Below are 13,280 nucleotides of genomic sequence, written 5' to 3'. Positions count from 1 at the left end.
AGTTTATAGCTTAAGATTTAATATTTCTTTTTATTAATATCAATTATTTCTTTTAAATTATCTCCGATCAATAAGTATTTTCACGTATTAATTTTTGTGGATAAAATTTAATTTGATAGTTGCCCCAAACAAAACTAACAAAGCTTTGAATTTCTGAACAGTTTGATTGCTGAATAAACTGTTGAGATCATATAAACAATGGATGTGAATGATACAAGTTTTTTACTTTTTATCATGACAATAAGTTTTATATCTAATGGAGGAAACAAGAAATAGCAGCCCAGAAGCACAAGCTACCTTCCTGACATTAGATTGAGTAAAGCTTGATTTTCATAGAAAGAACCCACGTCCCAGTCCTCATTAGAAGATGATAGTGTCATAAGTGCTATCACAATTGACCTCATGCTTGGCCTCAGCTGAGGATTCTCTTGTGTGCAAGCTTTAGCTAGCTGGGCCATCTGTGAATCAAACATCCATTAAATAATTACCACTTCAGCTACATCTATCTTTAATTTCTATGATAAAATTTCACCTTACAGACTGAGTCAAGCGGGTAATTATCTCCAAGCTTAGTATCCACAATTTTACAAAGATCTTCTTTTGGATCAGGCTGATTCAGAATATCCTCAAACTGCAGCAAGTTAGATTTACAGTGCACAAGATCAGTTAAAGTTAATATTACAGGAAGATACAATTAATATATAATTGTATGCTGAAGAAGACAAGAATAACAACCAAAGCAACTAGTCCTTTAGACTCTGTGATAATCTCATTTGTCTTGACAACAGCTTCCTTAGCAGATATGAGTTCATATAGTACAACACCAAACGCATATACATCAATTTTAGGGGAAACATCACCATACTGAGCATATCTGAGCAGAAATGGCAATTCAATCAATACCGAGAAAACAACAAATATTCAAATAGAAATTTAACTTACTCTGGAGGCATATATCCAAATGTTCCCACAAGACGTGTATGCATTGAAGCACTTCCATATTCAGTTAGCTTAGTCAACCCAAAATCAGCAACCTGCCACAAAAGTAGAAAAGATTAGTTGTGCATTAACTTGAGAGAAAACCACGGGTATGTGACAATAATCACAACCTTTGCTCGAAAATTTTTGTCTATTAAGATGTTTGCAGATTTGATATCGCGGTGTATGTATACAGGAACTGTATGCTCATGGATATATTCAAGTCCCCTAGCAGAGTCCAGGGCAATTTGCACCCTCGTCAGCCATGGCAATGGATCCCTCTCTAGATTTAAAAACATGAAAAATATGTTAGACTCAATTGATTGCAACATATAAATTATGAAGCAAACATCTTCATCTTGCAGTTACATTCTTTCACCTGAGCCACGCAAATGCTGACTCAAATTGCCATTCTCAACGAACTCATAGACCAAAAATAAGGAACCTTCAATACAATAGCCTATTAAGCGCACCTGCCACAAAATTTAATTTTAATTAAGCATTGGATATGATCATTAATCAAGGTGTTTCCATCCTTAATTCAACATAAAAAGAGATGCTTGCATACCAGGTTCAAATGATGAACATGTGTTAAAACCTTCAGTTCAGCAAGAAATTCCTTAGATGCTTGCATATCCATCTTCTTTATTGCAGCCTTCTGCAAGGCAGATGAAAGTTTAGCAAGTAATGGCACTAATACAACTCGCTGTTTGGTTAATGACAAAGGGATAATAATTCATTAAAAAAATAAAAAAATAAATAAATAAATAAAACGAGAAGTCTACTAACCTCCCCTCTTAGTTCAGCATAGTATACTGATCCAAAGCCGCCTTGTCCAATTTTGTTTTTGATGCTAAAGTCATTAGTAGCCTTAGCAAGTTCTTCATATGAGAACACCACTGATTTGTCCACTGTAATACCTGAAAGCCCAGGAGTGGCTACAAGTGCGATTGCTTTTGAAGTTCTATCCAACTTACTTCCATAAACTATATATAACCACAGATAAGCACAGTGATCAATAATTAATTGACCACCAGAGAGGCATTTATGAAATTTGACAGTTTTAGCAAATTAATGAAGCCTAAACTATTGGTAATTAATTACCATGCCCGTGTTGAAAATAGTGATCTTCAGTTGTTTCTGAGAGCAATGAAGTCTCCATCTTCTTCTTCCTATAAAACCAACAATATATAGAAGAAGCAAAGAGTAGAGCTCCTGCAACTCCAGCAATAGATATGCCAGCAATACCTCTGCTCGAAATTCCTGTTTGAAATGCACATTTATGACACCATAAATACATTAATCCATGCCTTTAAATTGCCTGTTACCTTGTACAACAGAAGCTAGAAAACTGACAAGAAGTCAGATCGAGAAAGACCCTACCAGCTTCGCTGCAAAAATAAGACCAAAAGGACCGATGGAAGCAATTGTTAGAAAACTCCAATTAGGCAAGGAAAACAAATTCAATTCCCATTGGTGTAGTTTACCTTAGTTTTAACGGAGGGAAATTTCCAGTTGAATCTGCAAAACCAAAAACGGTTAAACCAAAAACCATGACAACCAAAAGAGGAAAGGAAAAGCGATTGGGTTGGGCTGTTATATTAATGGGCCGGAGCATATTCTAGGTTTGGTCAAATAATAGTCCAGCAAAGGCTAGCACTGCACCTTTGAAAGTGATTAGGGGGTTAAAAAGAATGAATGAACATGATTAATGTATTAATTAAATAATATATATATATATATATATATATATATATATATATATATATATATGTAGATAGATTATAATGACATATCTATTAAAATAAAATTTATTTTTATTATACTTTCTTTTTTTGGTGTTAGTACTACCTTTTATATCTATTAAAATTAAATATTATCTGTTGATTAATCTATACATTTTAGTTTATTAATTCATTTTTAAAATTTATTTAATATTAATAGATAATAATCAGGTAAGTGTTAGTATTTAACTATAAGTCTAACTACATATCTATTTACAATCTACAATAACATATTATTAAATAACTAAATAATTATTAATTCTTTTTTTATCTAATTATAAATCTATTTGCATCCTACATCTATAAAAATAAAAATTATTTTTTCATTTATCTATATATTTTAATTGATTAATTTATTATTTAAAATTTATTTAATGTTAATAGAAAATAACAAAATAATTAATAGAAAATAACTACAATATTACAATATTATAGATTTACAATATTATATTATTACAAACAATGTCATCGTTTTATTACAATTCATTTTGAACATAATTAATTATTTCATGTACAGATTTTTAATTGTTCTACCCCAGAATTTTACAATGCATAATAATTTATTAAAAATAATAATATAATCAACTATAATAATTAATAAAATAATATTTAAATATTCGCGTGCAAAGTGCTGTTTTCGACTAGTAATTATATTAATCTACAGCCTGCAATGATAAGTTAAGCGACAAATGTCCATTATCAAATACTACTTAATATACTTTATATTTAATTTAATTTTTATAATTATGTATGTATTGAATGTGTCAAAGCGTGTTGACAAGGCCAGCTCTCCTCAGTAATTACTTTTGAGGTATTGTACTGTAGTCTAAATTTAACGGTTAAAAAAACAACTAACCTTTCGCCGGAACGAAAATGATTCCGCTCCCTTCACTGAAATTCTTTCCCGGATTGTACCTCTGCAGCAAATCGGGCCGTACACCGGATTCCTCTGCTAGGGACGACAAATTATCGGCGGCACCAAGTGGATAGGTGGTGAACAAGCCGTAATCCTTGGACACACGTTTATCTCCACAGGAGCAATTAACAGTAACGTTGATAGGAACATAGTCAGGAATCCTTGTAGTTTTATAAATGTTGACTCTGTGAACCCAATCCTCTGTTGTGAGGTTTGCAAAAGCATATTTTGCAATCCTATCATAAGTATCGCCGGGCTGCGTGGTGTACTTGAAGGTGTGGCCCAAGAAATCGCCATTTAAGCAGTCGCACGAGAAGGGTATATTAAGTCTGGTATCCACTAGGATGCTGTCTTGGTTGGTGACATTGGGATTGTAAAGGAGAATTTGAGGGATGGTTTGGCTAAACAGGTTGCTGATATAAGTAAGGTTTACTCCTTCCCATACATTATAGGAAGCTAAAGAAAGCTCACATCCACTTTTGCACTTCGCTTCCGCTTTGAACGACAAGAGAACAAGAAGTAGGATTAATTCAAGCGTTGGGTTTTTGAAAATGGCCATCTTAATGGAGAGATTTCAATTGGGAGATCATTTCGTTTCCTTTGGGTGTGGGAGCATTTGTTCGTTATTTAACTTTTTTTATGGACATATACGGTGTTTGGTATCTTCGCCTCCTATGAGTTTTTGTTTGTTTGCATGGGTTAAAGAAACTTTTTTCAGATTCATTTGTTTCTGTCTGCGACTCGTTGAATTTTAGATAATTCTAAATCAATATGGTATATAAGGCCCAACCCTTCTATGTGTTGGGAATTTAAGGCCCAAGCCCATTTGTTAAATAGAAATATAGGACTAGGAATTAGGAAACCACCACCACCAACAGCAATTTTCCTACAGTTTCCATATCTGCACTTTTGTTGCTAGCTAAAACAAGAATACAAGACGGTGGGGTTCCTGTTGACAAAGATTTGTAACTTTCCACATGGATGCATAGATATTTTTTGAAGCCAGTACTGTAAATATCTTCTGCCTTAATACCCAAGATCTTCATTTCTCAACTAAGCATGGAGTCCTCTGCACTTCCACCACTCTCTCAACTCTCTTTTTGCCCTCCAAAATCCAACAGGAACAAAGCTTATCCTTGGCCTTGGCCATGCAAGAAGCCAAGAACCGCTCGATTTCAGTGCCACAAGATGTATGTGCCTGGTGAATTATCGCCGGAGAAAAAGGCAGCAAACAATCTGCATAATTTCTTTAACTATGTTGCCGTTAAGATTGTCAGCGCACAGCTTCAGGTTCCTCTAAATTTGTTATGTGCATCTTCAAAATTGTGCATGTTTGAGGGATTAATAATTTCATCTTGTTTCTCAGAGCAGAGCTATAACCCAGAGGCGTATGAGGAGTTGATGGAATTTTTAGGTAGGCACTCTTTGAATGATGGAGATAAGTTTTGTGCCAATTTGATGAGGGAATCTTCAAGGCATAAGAATTTAGGTAGGCCAATCATCCCTCTCTTTCCTTCTGCCATTTTTGTCTCATATTTTTCTTTACATCTGTCTGACTTGTTCCATTTTGAAACTTACATGGCATCCACAATCACAGCTCTACGCATCTTAGAGGTCAGTATTTAACTCTACACACGTGTGTGTGTACTGTTTCGTTTCAATTCCCTTATATGTATCAATAATCTATACTCCTTCCATTCTTGGTCTTGATATAGGTTCGATCTGCGTACTGTAAAAATGATTTTGAATGGGACAACTTGAAACGATTAGCCGAAAAGGTCAGAATTCAAATTTCTTTCAACTCCAATGATTTCTCTCAACTAAAGGACATCATTGATCATTATTTCCCAAACCGTTTGCTTCTCTTGTAGATGGTTGACGACTCTAACAAGAGGCTTATGAGAGATTATGTATTAGAAACCAGCCATGTAGATATAGAAAGTGAGAAGTGATCAAACCGCACCGTATCAGCTCTTCTCTGTTCTAATAGAAACATCATGTATCCATATAGTTATGCGATATCATGCGCTAGTAATATGTGTTATAGACAGAACTCAAATTTATAATATCGTATGTATACAATCTTATATGCGTTCTAAAGTTCAGCCACATAATGGAAATTACTCTGTATATTATCCATATAATACGCAGAACTCAAATAGGAATCAACTTGATAATGAAACTTTAGTCCAGAGCAGTAACCAACTTGAAGATAGTACCAAATACAGAGAATATTGAGGTTGTAATGGTAGCCTCAATCACAGTCTCTGGATCTCTGGAGTTCTTTTGTTTGGGCATTCCAAATCTTATGTGACGTAACAGTTAAATTTGCAAGTCCGCCTATACAGGAAGTAAAAAATTATATACTTGAATGATTTCCTCGTGAGCCTAAATTGTCGGCACTTCTTGTTCCTTCCATGGCTGCAAAAAATAGCTAAAATGAGTATGGTTACACAAAGTATAGAAGTGCAAAGTTAATGCACTTTATGGACAATGAATTACCATATTATATCGACGGATGTTGTTTGAAGCATGTATATGTCCAGTGCTGAAATATGACTGAGCATATTCTTCAATTTTCTCAACCCTGCAAGTCATTGATCAATGTATCTCATCATTCAGGTCTTGAAATTTTTGGAGAGTAATTAATCAAACAGATTACAGATGTAAGAATTATCTGCTCGAAAATGCCGCTAGAAAAGTTAACAAGACAATCAACTGTTAATGGTTCAAGCATAGGGCAACTCATCCAGTTGGAGTAGTCAAATTTGTACCAATTAAATTCATAAACTCTAGATGTTGGAAACTCAGTTTCTTTCATTGGCGAATCATAACACAATCTGAAAGCAAAAGTTGCATTTGCGATAAGAATCACCTGTACACATAGTTCACCATGATACCTCCACTTTGACGAAGGCCTTTCTCAGAAGGGTCTGCCATCCAATTTATTCTTTCAATCATCTGTAATATAACACCAAATATCTGAAATTAACATACAGTAGTTCTCAACTTAGGAGAAGCTTGCTGTATGCTGGGTTGCCTCCTCTCTAATCATTAAAATACACACATGAAAAAGCATATTCCCTTCTACACCTATGGGGAACATCTTTTCAAAATTGTAAAAAAAGAAATAGGAATCTAAACTGAGAAACATAATTTTTTTGCAAACAGATGTGACTGCTAGGAAGGATTTGATTACTGCCCTATATATTGAGGTTCTATAACATACCGCGCCATTTTGCAAGTGAAAATTAGCAACAGAATCTAGAGCTTTTCCTCTCTTTTTCTCTTGCAGAAGGTACCTGCAACCATATAACGAACATCTCTAAATTGTATTTTAGATAACCAGAAACCCGAGCTTCATGAAAAGGTAAAAGAACCGAAACATACAAATTTTTGTTTTCCAGTATGCTCAATTTTTAACTTATTAGACCCATGTTTGCTAACCGTATTCGCAGATTATTTTAATTTACAGCGGGATATTGATGTTTAAGATTTATCAGATACCTGGCACAAAGTCGCATTAGAGGGGGCTTTAATGCTGAAAGCAATTCATCTGAACTGGTCCACTCATATTTTGTTGATGTCAACAGCTTCAGCAGCACTTCGATTCCATTTTTTCCAGGAAAATCATCCCTGTAAGTCAAAGAGTTAGTGTCCATGCAAAGCAATATTGCTGTTTGAATCAAATTTCAAAACCACGAGATGGAGAACAGGCATCTGGAGTTACTATTAGGTGCCAAAGATAGACCATATCATTGATCTTGGAAAGATCATATAAACAAGCAGGCAACATCATTTGAAAGAGAATAGACAGCATCAAGGATTATGCATCCACGTTTCATCTACTGGAAATCTAAGCTGCGACATATCTATGCAGTCCCAAGCAGTTCTTCCTTCAACTTATATGTAATGCAGCAAATTTTGGTACTATTAGTATTTTATGGTCAGCAACATATAGGAGCATTGGACTGCTTTAGGTTGTTTTTCCCATAGAAAAAGGGCAAGAATGGATTCAGATCATTTTAAGATGGATTGAATAGCAATAAATGCCTACGTAGTCCTCTCCTCTTCATTGCATGATCATTCGGATGCCAAAACGACAAGAAACAAATATATTCTGATGTGGTTGTTCGACATATATATTTTCTGATGGGAAAGAAAAATTAGGGATCCATGAGATATTTCATTCTCTCGACCTCAACAATCTTAAGAGAGATTTTAAGTGATCTGCTCATATGCACCTCTATGATGAAGTAAAGTTAGCAAAACAGGATATTGGTAAAAATGGCTTACTAGGAATTTGGGGTTCTTATAAGATAGAGAAGTTCGATGGTGAAAAAGGAGAATACATGTCGTAAAACAAACCTTTTTAAGTTCACAAAAAGACACCATGGAAAAAGAAAAGACACCATGGAAAGAGCAACATAACAGCATATTCAATCCTTAATTTGCAAAATGAGTGATACCACTGCCATCTTCTTTTGTTTTCCTTTCCTTTTTGTTATTCTGGAAAGGCCCACTATATCCAAATGCCACAAATCTGACGTCTTAATTCTAAACTTCTCTTCCTTTTATCTTAGCCCTCAACCTGGTAGCATGGAAGAAAATGATCTAAAGTACCAGTCACAATTAATCTGGTTCTAATGCTTAGTTATGTTGAGTTTTTTACTTTTAAAGGAAAATATTATCTTCAGGACCAGCCATACTTCCCTCAAGGATAAGTAGACACAGGAAAATATCAAAACAAAAGGCCTATTCAATTTAAAAGATAACACGAGGTCAACTAAACTTACAGAGAACAATTCATAAGTAATCTTTCTTCATCTGGTTCAAGTATATTCTCCCTAAACGTAGAAACAGATCCATTTGGAGATTGTGACATGTTCTCCACCTCAGCAAGGATTGACTGGGATGCCAACTTAGATAGCAGCCATTGCATGAATCCAGGAATTGGGCTTAATGTTGCAAATACCTTTGCAGAAAGAAAATAATCAGCAAGTAAAACCAGCAGCAAGGTTTGGAAATCATGATACCAAGCGGCAAAATGGACGAGTGCACTCACTGGATTGATGTGTGCTATGGAATAATAGTTCAAAAAGATTGTGGTTTTCCACTTCATCTAAATTAGATCAGAAAATACTTACAGATATATGTGGCATATCTCTTTTCAGCAGTGTAACGACACGTTTGATAAGAAACTTTCCCAGGTTGATCCCTGCCAAGCCAGGCTGTCAAATTTCTGTAAGTGTGTAGTTCAGGTAAGGGAAACATATAATTAGAATTTGCTATTCATTTTTCTTCAGTAGGAAAAGAATTGATGCCTGAGAAGATACACAAAATGGAGAATAACAAAGCCACTTTTCTGTAGATTCAATTCACTTGCAATTTATACAAATACTCTTTCAGATTATACAAATACTCTCCCATCTCTATCTGTAGAATGGCATAAAAAGTTAAGGAAACAACTGGCACAGAAGTAAACTTCATGGATGACAATAAACCATAGAGAGAATGCGTCTTAAAGCTACTAAATTCATCTGTGATGTGCTTTGCAAAAAATCCATGATTTTCTAGTAAGTACATTGTAACTGTACTATGCAGATTAAACATGCTATAGTTGACGTTTCATTTTCGTCTCATGATAAATGGTAGAACCTGATTGTTAGGGGAAAATACGGCGTAATTTAAAATGAAATGAAAAAAAAGGCCAATGTAACTAATCGTACCTGAGTTGATGATATGGAATAAAATAGTGCACATGCAGCCTCAGATTCAGGTATGGGAGGATTATCCCATAAAACTTCCTGTTATAGGTTAAAAAAATAAACAGAAATACACTAAAAAGAGAGAGCAAGTATAATGTATTAAATGTAACCTGTATTGTCTGAGCCACATTCTTCAGAAGGGCAACTTCTATGAAAATAAGCGGCTCACCTGCAAAAGAAAAATTTACAATCAGACTATGTTCGGTAACTTAGCAAACAAACAAAAGAGAGATCAATAGAATTCCATCAAATTTTTATTATGGTTACCAAAACCTAAAAACCAGTTGTCAGGACAACCATAAATAGCAGAGAAGTCTAAATTTCTCCAACATCACCACTCTTAAAATGCATAATTTTGTTGGCTAACCCTGATTTCTGCTAAAGGATTTTATGATTGTGTTCTGACAGATTCAAGGTTTCTTCTCAATAAGTGCATGTTCAATCTACTGCAAATGGAGATAGTCAATGTTGTACATGGTGTGCCACACATATCTATACCATAATGCAAGGAATCCATGTTAGAAAGGTTAATCTACAAGATAAAATTCAATTTTCAAACACAAAATATAAGGTCTCTCATCCAACATTTGACACAATATTCAATAAGTCATTTCCTAGAATTTAAATGTTATATTACAGTTGAGAAGACATGACATGAGTATATCACAATACACTTAAAAATAGTAACTCTAGCATTCTGAAGGAAAAGAAGAGTAAACAAGAACTCCAAATAAGTCCAAAACATTAAAAAAATAAACTACCATTTCCTGCACCGACATTTATAAGATAGCACTGCTAACCAGGTATTGCTGGATGTAAATATCCGAAACAACGACGACCAACCCCCAACCTCCTTTTAAGATCTAAAAGATTGCAGATTGGATGTACTGCCTACACAAAGAGCATTCTTGTAAAATAAACAGATACTAAGCAACGTCTTAATCTGTGATAAGTGCAAGACAATTGAGAATAATTACCTCATAAGCCACAATTTTCTCCAGCAAACGAGCAGGATCATCCCATGTAATCTGATGAAGCTCCAATGCAGCAGGACTAAGCCAAGTATTAAGTTTCTCCTTTAAGTAGGAATCTAGAGATCTCAAAGATGCAATATTTTCCTCTCTGTGGAGTTATAAAGAACCAACCAATCAAATATTAAATTTCATCACTATAAATTGTTACTGATATAGCCTTTGTTCAAGAATGATTGCTTTTTATGGCAGCTGGTGCAACTCAATAGAACTATTCATAGCACTTTTATGTTACAAGTGAGAATCTCAGTGCCAGAGATTTCGTTCCTTGCTGTTTTAAAAGAATAATTTCGCAGAAGTTGGTTTCCAGACTTGCAGTAATATGAATATTAGATAACAAATAAGAAAGAACAAGAAATTTTGAAATAATGAAAATATGAACAACCATAACATTACGCGAGAAAGGATAGGATGTCAGCCCGAAAAATTGACAGGAACTTCAGTCCCCCAGGGTGGTTGTTGAGTCGTTCAAAGAGAACCTCATATGCTGGCTGAAGAGCTTGTCTCAAATTTCGTTCGATGCGATAGAAACAAGAAAGCATGGCTTCCTCTTCAGCAGTACTGGATTCAACTGAATTACCTGAAACCAAAACACCTAACCTTTAAGAAAACCTCATGAAAAATCAAAACAAAAATAAGAGTAGCAGGACATTATTAAGTTTATCTTTGATAAAAATGTGACGGAATGGAATTTAAGCAACATGTTTAATGAAACCAGAAAAGTAATGTAACGACCACTCTAATCTTATTTTTTGGTTACTGATACAAGATTCGATCCAATGTAATGATAATTCATAATATAATTGCCATTACAGTGTAATAAATTTGAGACAAGCAACGTAATGGACGTAACATTGCAGCTTGGGTTACATTCGAGCAACCATAGCTTAGGATTAAAAAAGATGAAACATAGATATGCAAAGCTTACTGCCAGGAACTTCGAATCCAAGGTATTGTTTAATGAGGTCACGAACTTGCATCCTATTGAGATCATAAACTTTGGCCAGAGTGAGCAATAATTTCTGGCGGTCTTCAAAAGAAAGGCTGACATAGCCCTGCATTATAACATATAAGATGAAATTATATCATCTGATGATCAGAAGTTATGTTAAAGCAATCCTTGTGTTACCTCGGAGAAATCATTAAGCGCCACATCCAGAACCTCAGTTTTGTTCAATGATATGGCCGAGTGCAGTGATTCTCGGACAGAATCGAAATCCCTATACGTGAAAATTAACAGCCGGTAATAAATTTGTTGTTATTAAAAAGAACAAAAAATGATACCAGGTGACTCTGCACAAAATAAAGACCTCTTTCCGTTGGTGGAGACATTGAGCTTGTTGGCTCCTCCCTCTGAAACACTAGCATCGAATTGGCTATCTTGAGAATCGGATATAATTTGATTAACCCTGTTCTGTTATGAGATAAATTTCAGAAATTAGCATAAAATGTTTTTACAAAATTGAAAGACAGGAATTTTGATCATGGAGTATCAATAGTAACTTACATTGAGAGTTAAGAGAGGAAGCTTAGTTTGATCTCTTGGAGATTTCATTCTTGCTCGCATCAAAATGGCCAAGCCTTTCTTGTTCATGATTTGAATCGATTGCTAATACAAGATTTCTCGCTTTGTCTGTTAATGCATCGCTGTCCACAAGCTCATCGTTTTTCTCGGCTCGCAGAACGTAAGCAAATGATCCTACTTCTCGACATTACGCCGTTTGCATGAAAAACGGCATCGTATTCTTATTCATATTAAAAATGCTTTCACCGGAAAAAAAAATGCTTCAAAATTTCTGAAAAATAGTTGGGCCACATAGAATTAGTTGGTGGATCGGATGTTACTGATGGGCTCAGGTGCGGCCAGTAAGCGTCTAAGTGATCTTACAATATTTTATTTTTGGCCCACACGCTTTCTGCTTCCATGTTTCTATTCCATTTATTTCACTATATTAAATTAAATTCACCCTTGCTGCACAGTAACAATTCGCCACCGTAAATAATCTGAAGGAAAAGAAAAAAAAAAAAAAAGGAAAATTTGTTCTTGTTTTTTCCTTTTTTGGATTAAAAAATAGTAGTAAGAAGGAAAATAAAATTGGTTGCAGATGATTTGTTAATATAATATTATTAGAATCCATGCAAGTGCAAAAAAAATGAAAAAGGTTTTCCTTCGATTGATGGCTTTGCATCGATTTGCGGTGCTTGGATGGTATAAATCTGTACTTGTATTGAATAATAAATGGACAGCTCAAACAATGGCGGTCATGTGATCTACTGTTAATGCATATCTTACTTATAATTCAAGAAAATGACAAAAACAAAGTGGATTTTAGACAACTGGTCTGATTCCTTTCCTAGCTCCTCTTCATTTCTCAATAATTCTTCCTTTCCTTTATTTCTTCGTAAATACTTTTTCTAGTAACGTTGAAGTTTTCTCGTGACCTTCGTAAATACGAATATGAACTTCCTATATTATTCTAGTACTGTGCACCCACATGTTGGTGTGAGAAATAATTGATATACATATATTCATTTCATTAATGCATGTTACCATTTTAAGCCAATAAGTATTTTAGTTGGTCGTTACCATAATTTTCCTCTTGTTTGTTTCTTAGACTCGAGACATTAATATTTCTCTCTTTACTGTGTTAATCATTGTTTAATTTGAAGAGAAATTCCTTATTTTTGCTGCATCTTTTCTAAATTTAGGCACAACATGCATTACTAAGAAATTATATGATCAATGGCTCCACGGAATTGATTTGAGCAAGAATTAATAAATAAATCCAAAAAAAGAAAAGGG

At 34.5% G+C, this 13,280-nt stretch overlaps 3 protein-coding genes across 4 annotated transcripts; 1 reads left to right on the top strand and 2 right to left on the bottom strand.

Moving 5' to 3' along the window:
* Window positions 1-135: 135 nt before the first annotated feature.
* On the bottom strand, window positions 136-4,422 carry LOC105649299 (lysM domain receptor-like kinase 3). Its single transcript, XM_020685319.3, has 12 exons — window positions 3,619-4,422; window positions 2,466-2,499; window positions 2,362-2,369; window positions 2,083-2,241; window positions 1,768-1,964; window positions 1,547-1,636; window positions 1,358-1,451; window positions 1,110-1,261; window positions 943-1,034; window positions 736-874; window positions 533-631; window positions 136-458 (listed from the first exon to the last, which is right to left on the bottom strand). The coding sequence occupies exons 1-12, from the start codon at window positions 4,235-4,237 to the stop codon at window positions 294-296; spliced, it is 1,848 nt and encodes a 615-aa protein (XP_020540978.1). The 5' UTR covers window positions 4,238-4,422; the 3' UTR covers window positions 136-293.
* Window positions 4,423-4,575: 153 nt separating this feature from the next.
* Window positions 4,576-5,765, top strand: RBCX1 (Chaperonin-like RbcX protein). The gene is made up of 5 exons (XM_012235908.4): window positions 4,576-4,968; window positions 5,050-5,167; window positions 5,276-5,292; window positions 5,394-5,456; window positions 5,550-5,765. Exons 1-5 carry the CDS (start codon window positions 4,738-4,740, stop codon window positions 5,628-5,630), a joined length of 510 nt encoding a protein of 169 aa, XP_012091298.1. The 5' UTR covers window positions 4,576-4,737; the 3' UTR covers window positions 5,631-5,765.
* Window positions 5,703-12,198, bottom strand: LOC105649297 (malonyl-CoA decarboxylase family protein). Of its 2 annotated transcripts, XM_012235909.4 has the most exons (16): window positions 11,985-12,197; window positions 11,788-11,891; window positions 11,607-11,697; window positions 11,406-11,532; window positions 10,874-11,057; window positions 10,424-10,568; window positions 10,247-10,337; window positions 9,557-9,615; window positions 9,408-9,485; window positions 8,826-8,909; window positions 8,475-8,653; window positions 7,186-7,314; window positions 6,908-6,980; window positions 6,554-6,639; window positions 6,181-6,265; window positions 5,703-6,099 (listed from the first exon to the last, which is right to left on the bottom strand). In XM_012235909.4, the coding sequence occupies exons 1-16, from the start codon at window positions 12,069-12,071 to the stop codon at window positions 6,067-6,069; spliced, it is 1,635 nt and encodes a 544-aa protein (XP_012091299.1). In that variant the 5' UTR covers window positions 12,072-12,197; the 3' UTR covers window positions 5,703-6,066. The 2 variants fall into 2 exon arrangements, with proteins under 2 accessions (XP_012091299.1, XP_089572185.1); XM_089716059.1 differs by lacking the exon at window positions 5,703-6,099 and having other exon boundaries at window positions 6,163-6,265; window positions 11,985-12,198.
* Window positions 12,199-13,280: the final 1,082 nt, after the last annotated feature.

Source organism: Jatropha curcas, chromosome 11 (genome assembly GCF_041381405.1).
Source record: "Jatropha curcas cultivar XTBG-Jc1 chromosome 11, XTBG_Jcur_1.0, whole genome shotgun sequence".
NCBI classification, from domain to species: domain Eukaryota; kingdom Viridiplantae; phylum Streptophyta; class Magnoliopsida; order Malpighiales; family Euphorbiaceae; genus Jatropha; species Jatropha curcas.
Note: the sequence above shows the minus strand (reverse complement) of the source record. Positions and strands in the feature narration are given on the sequence as shown.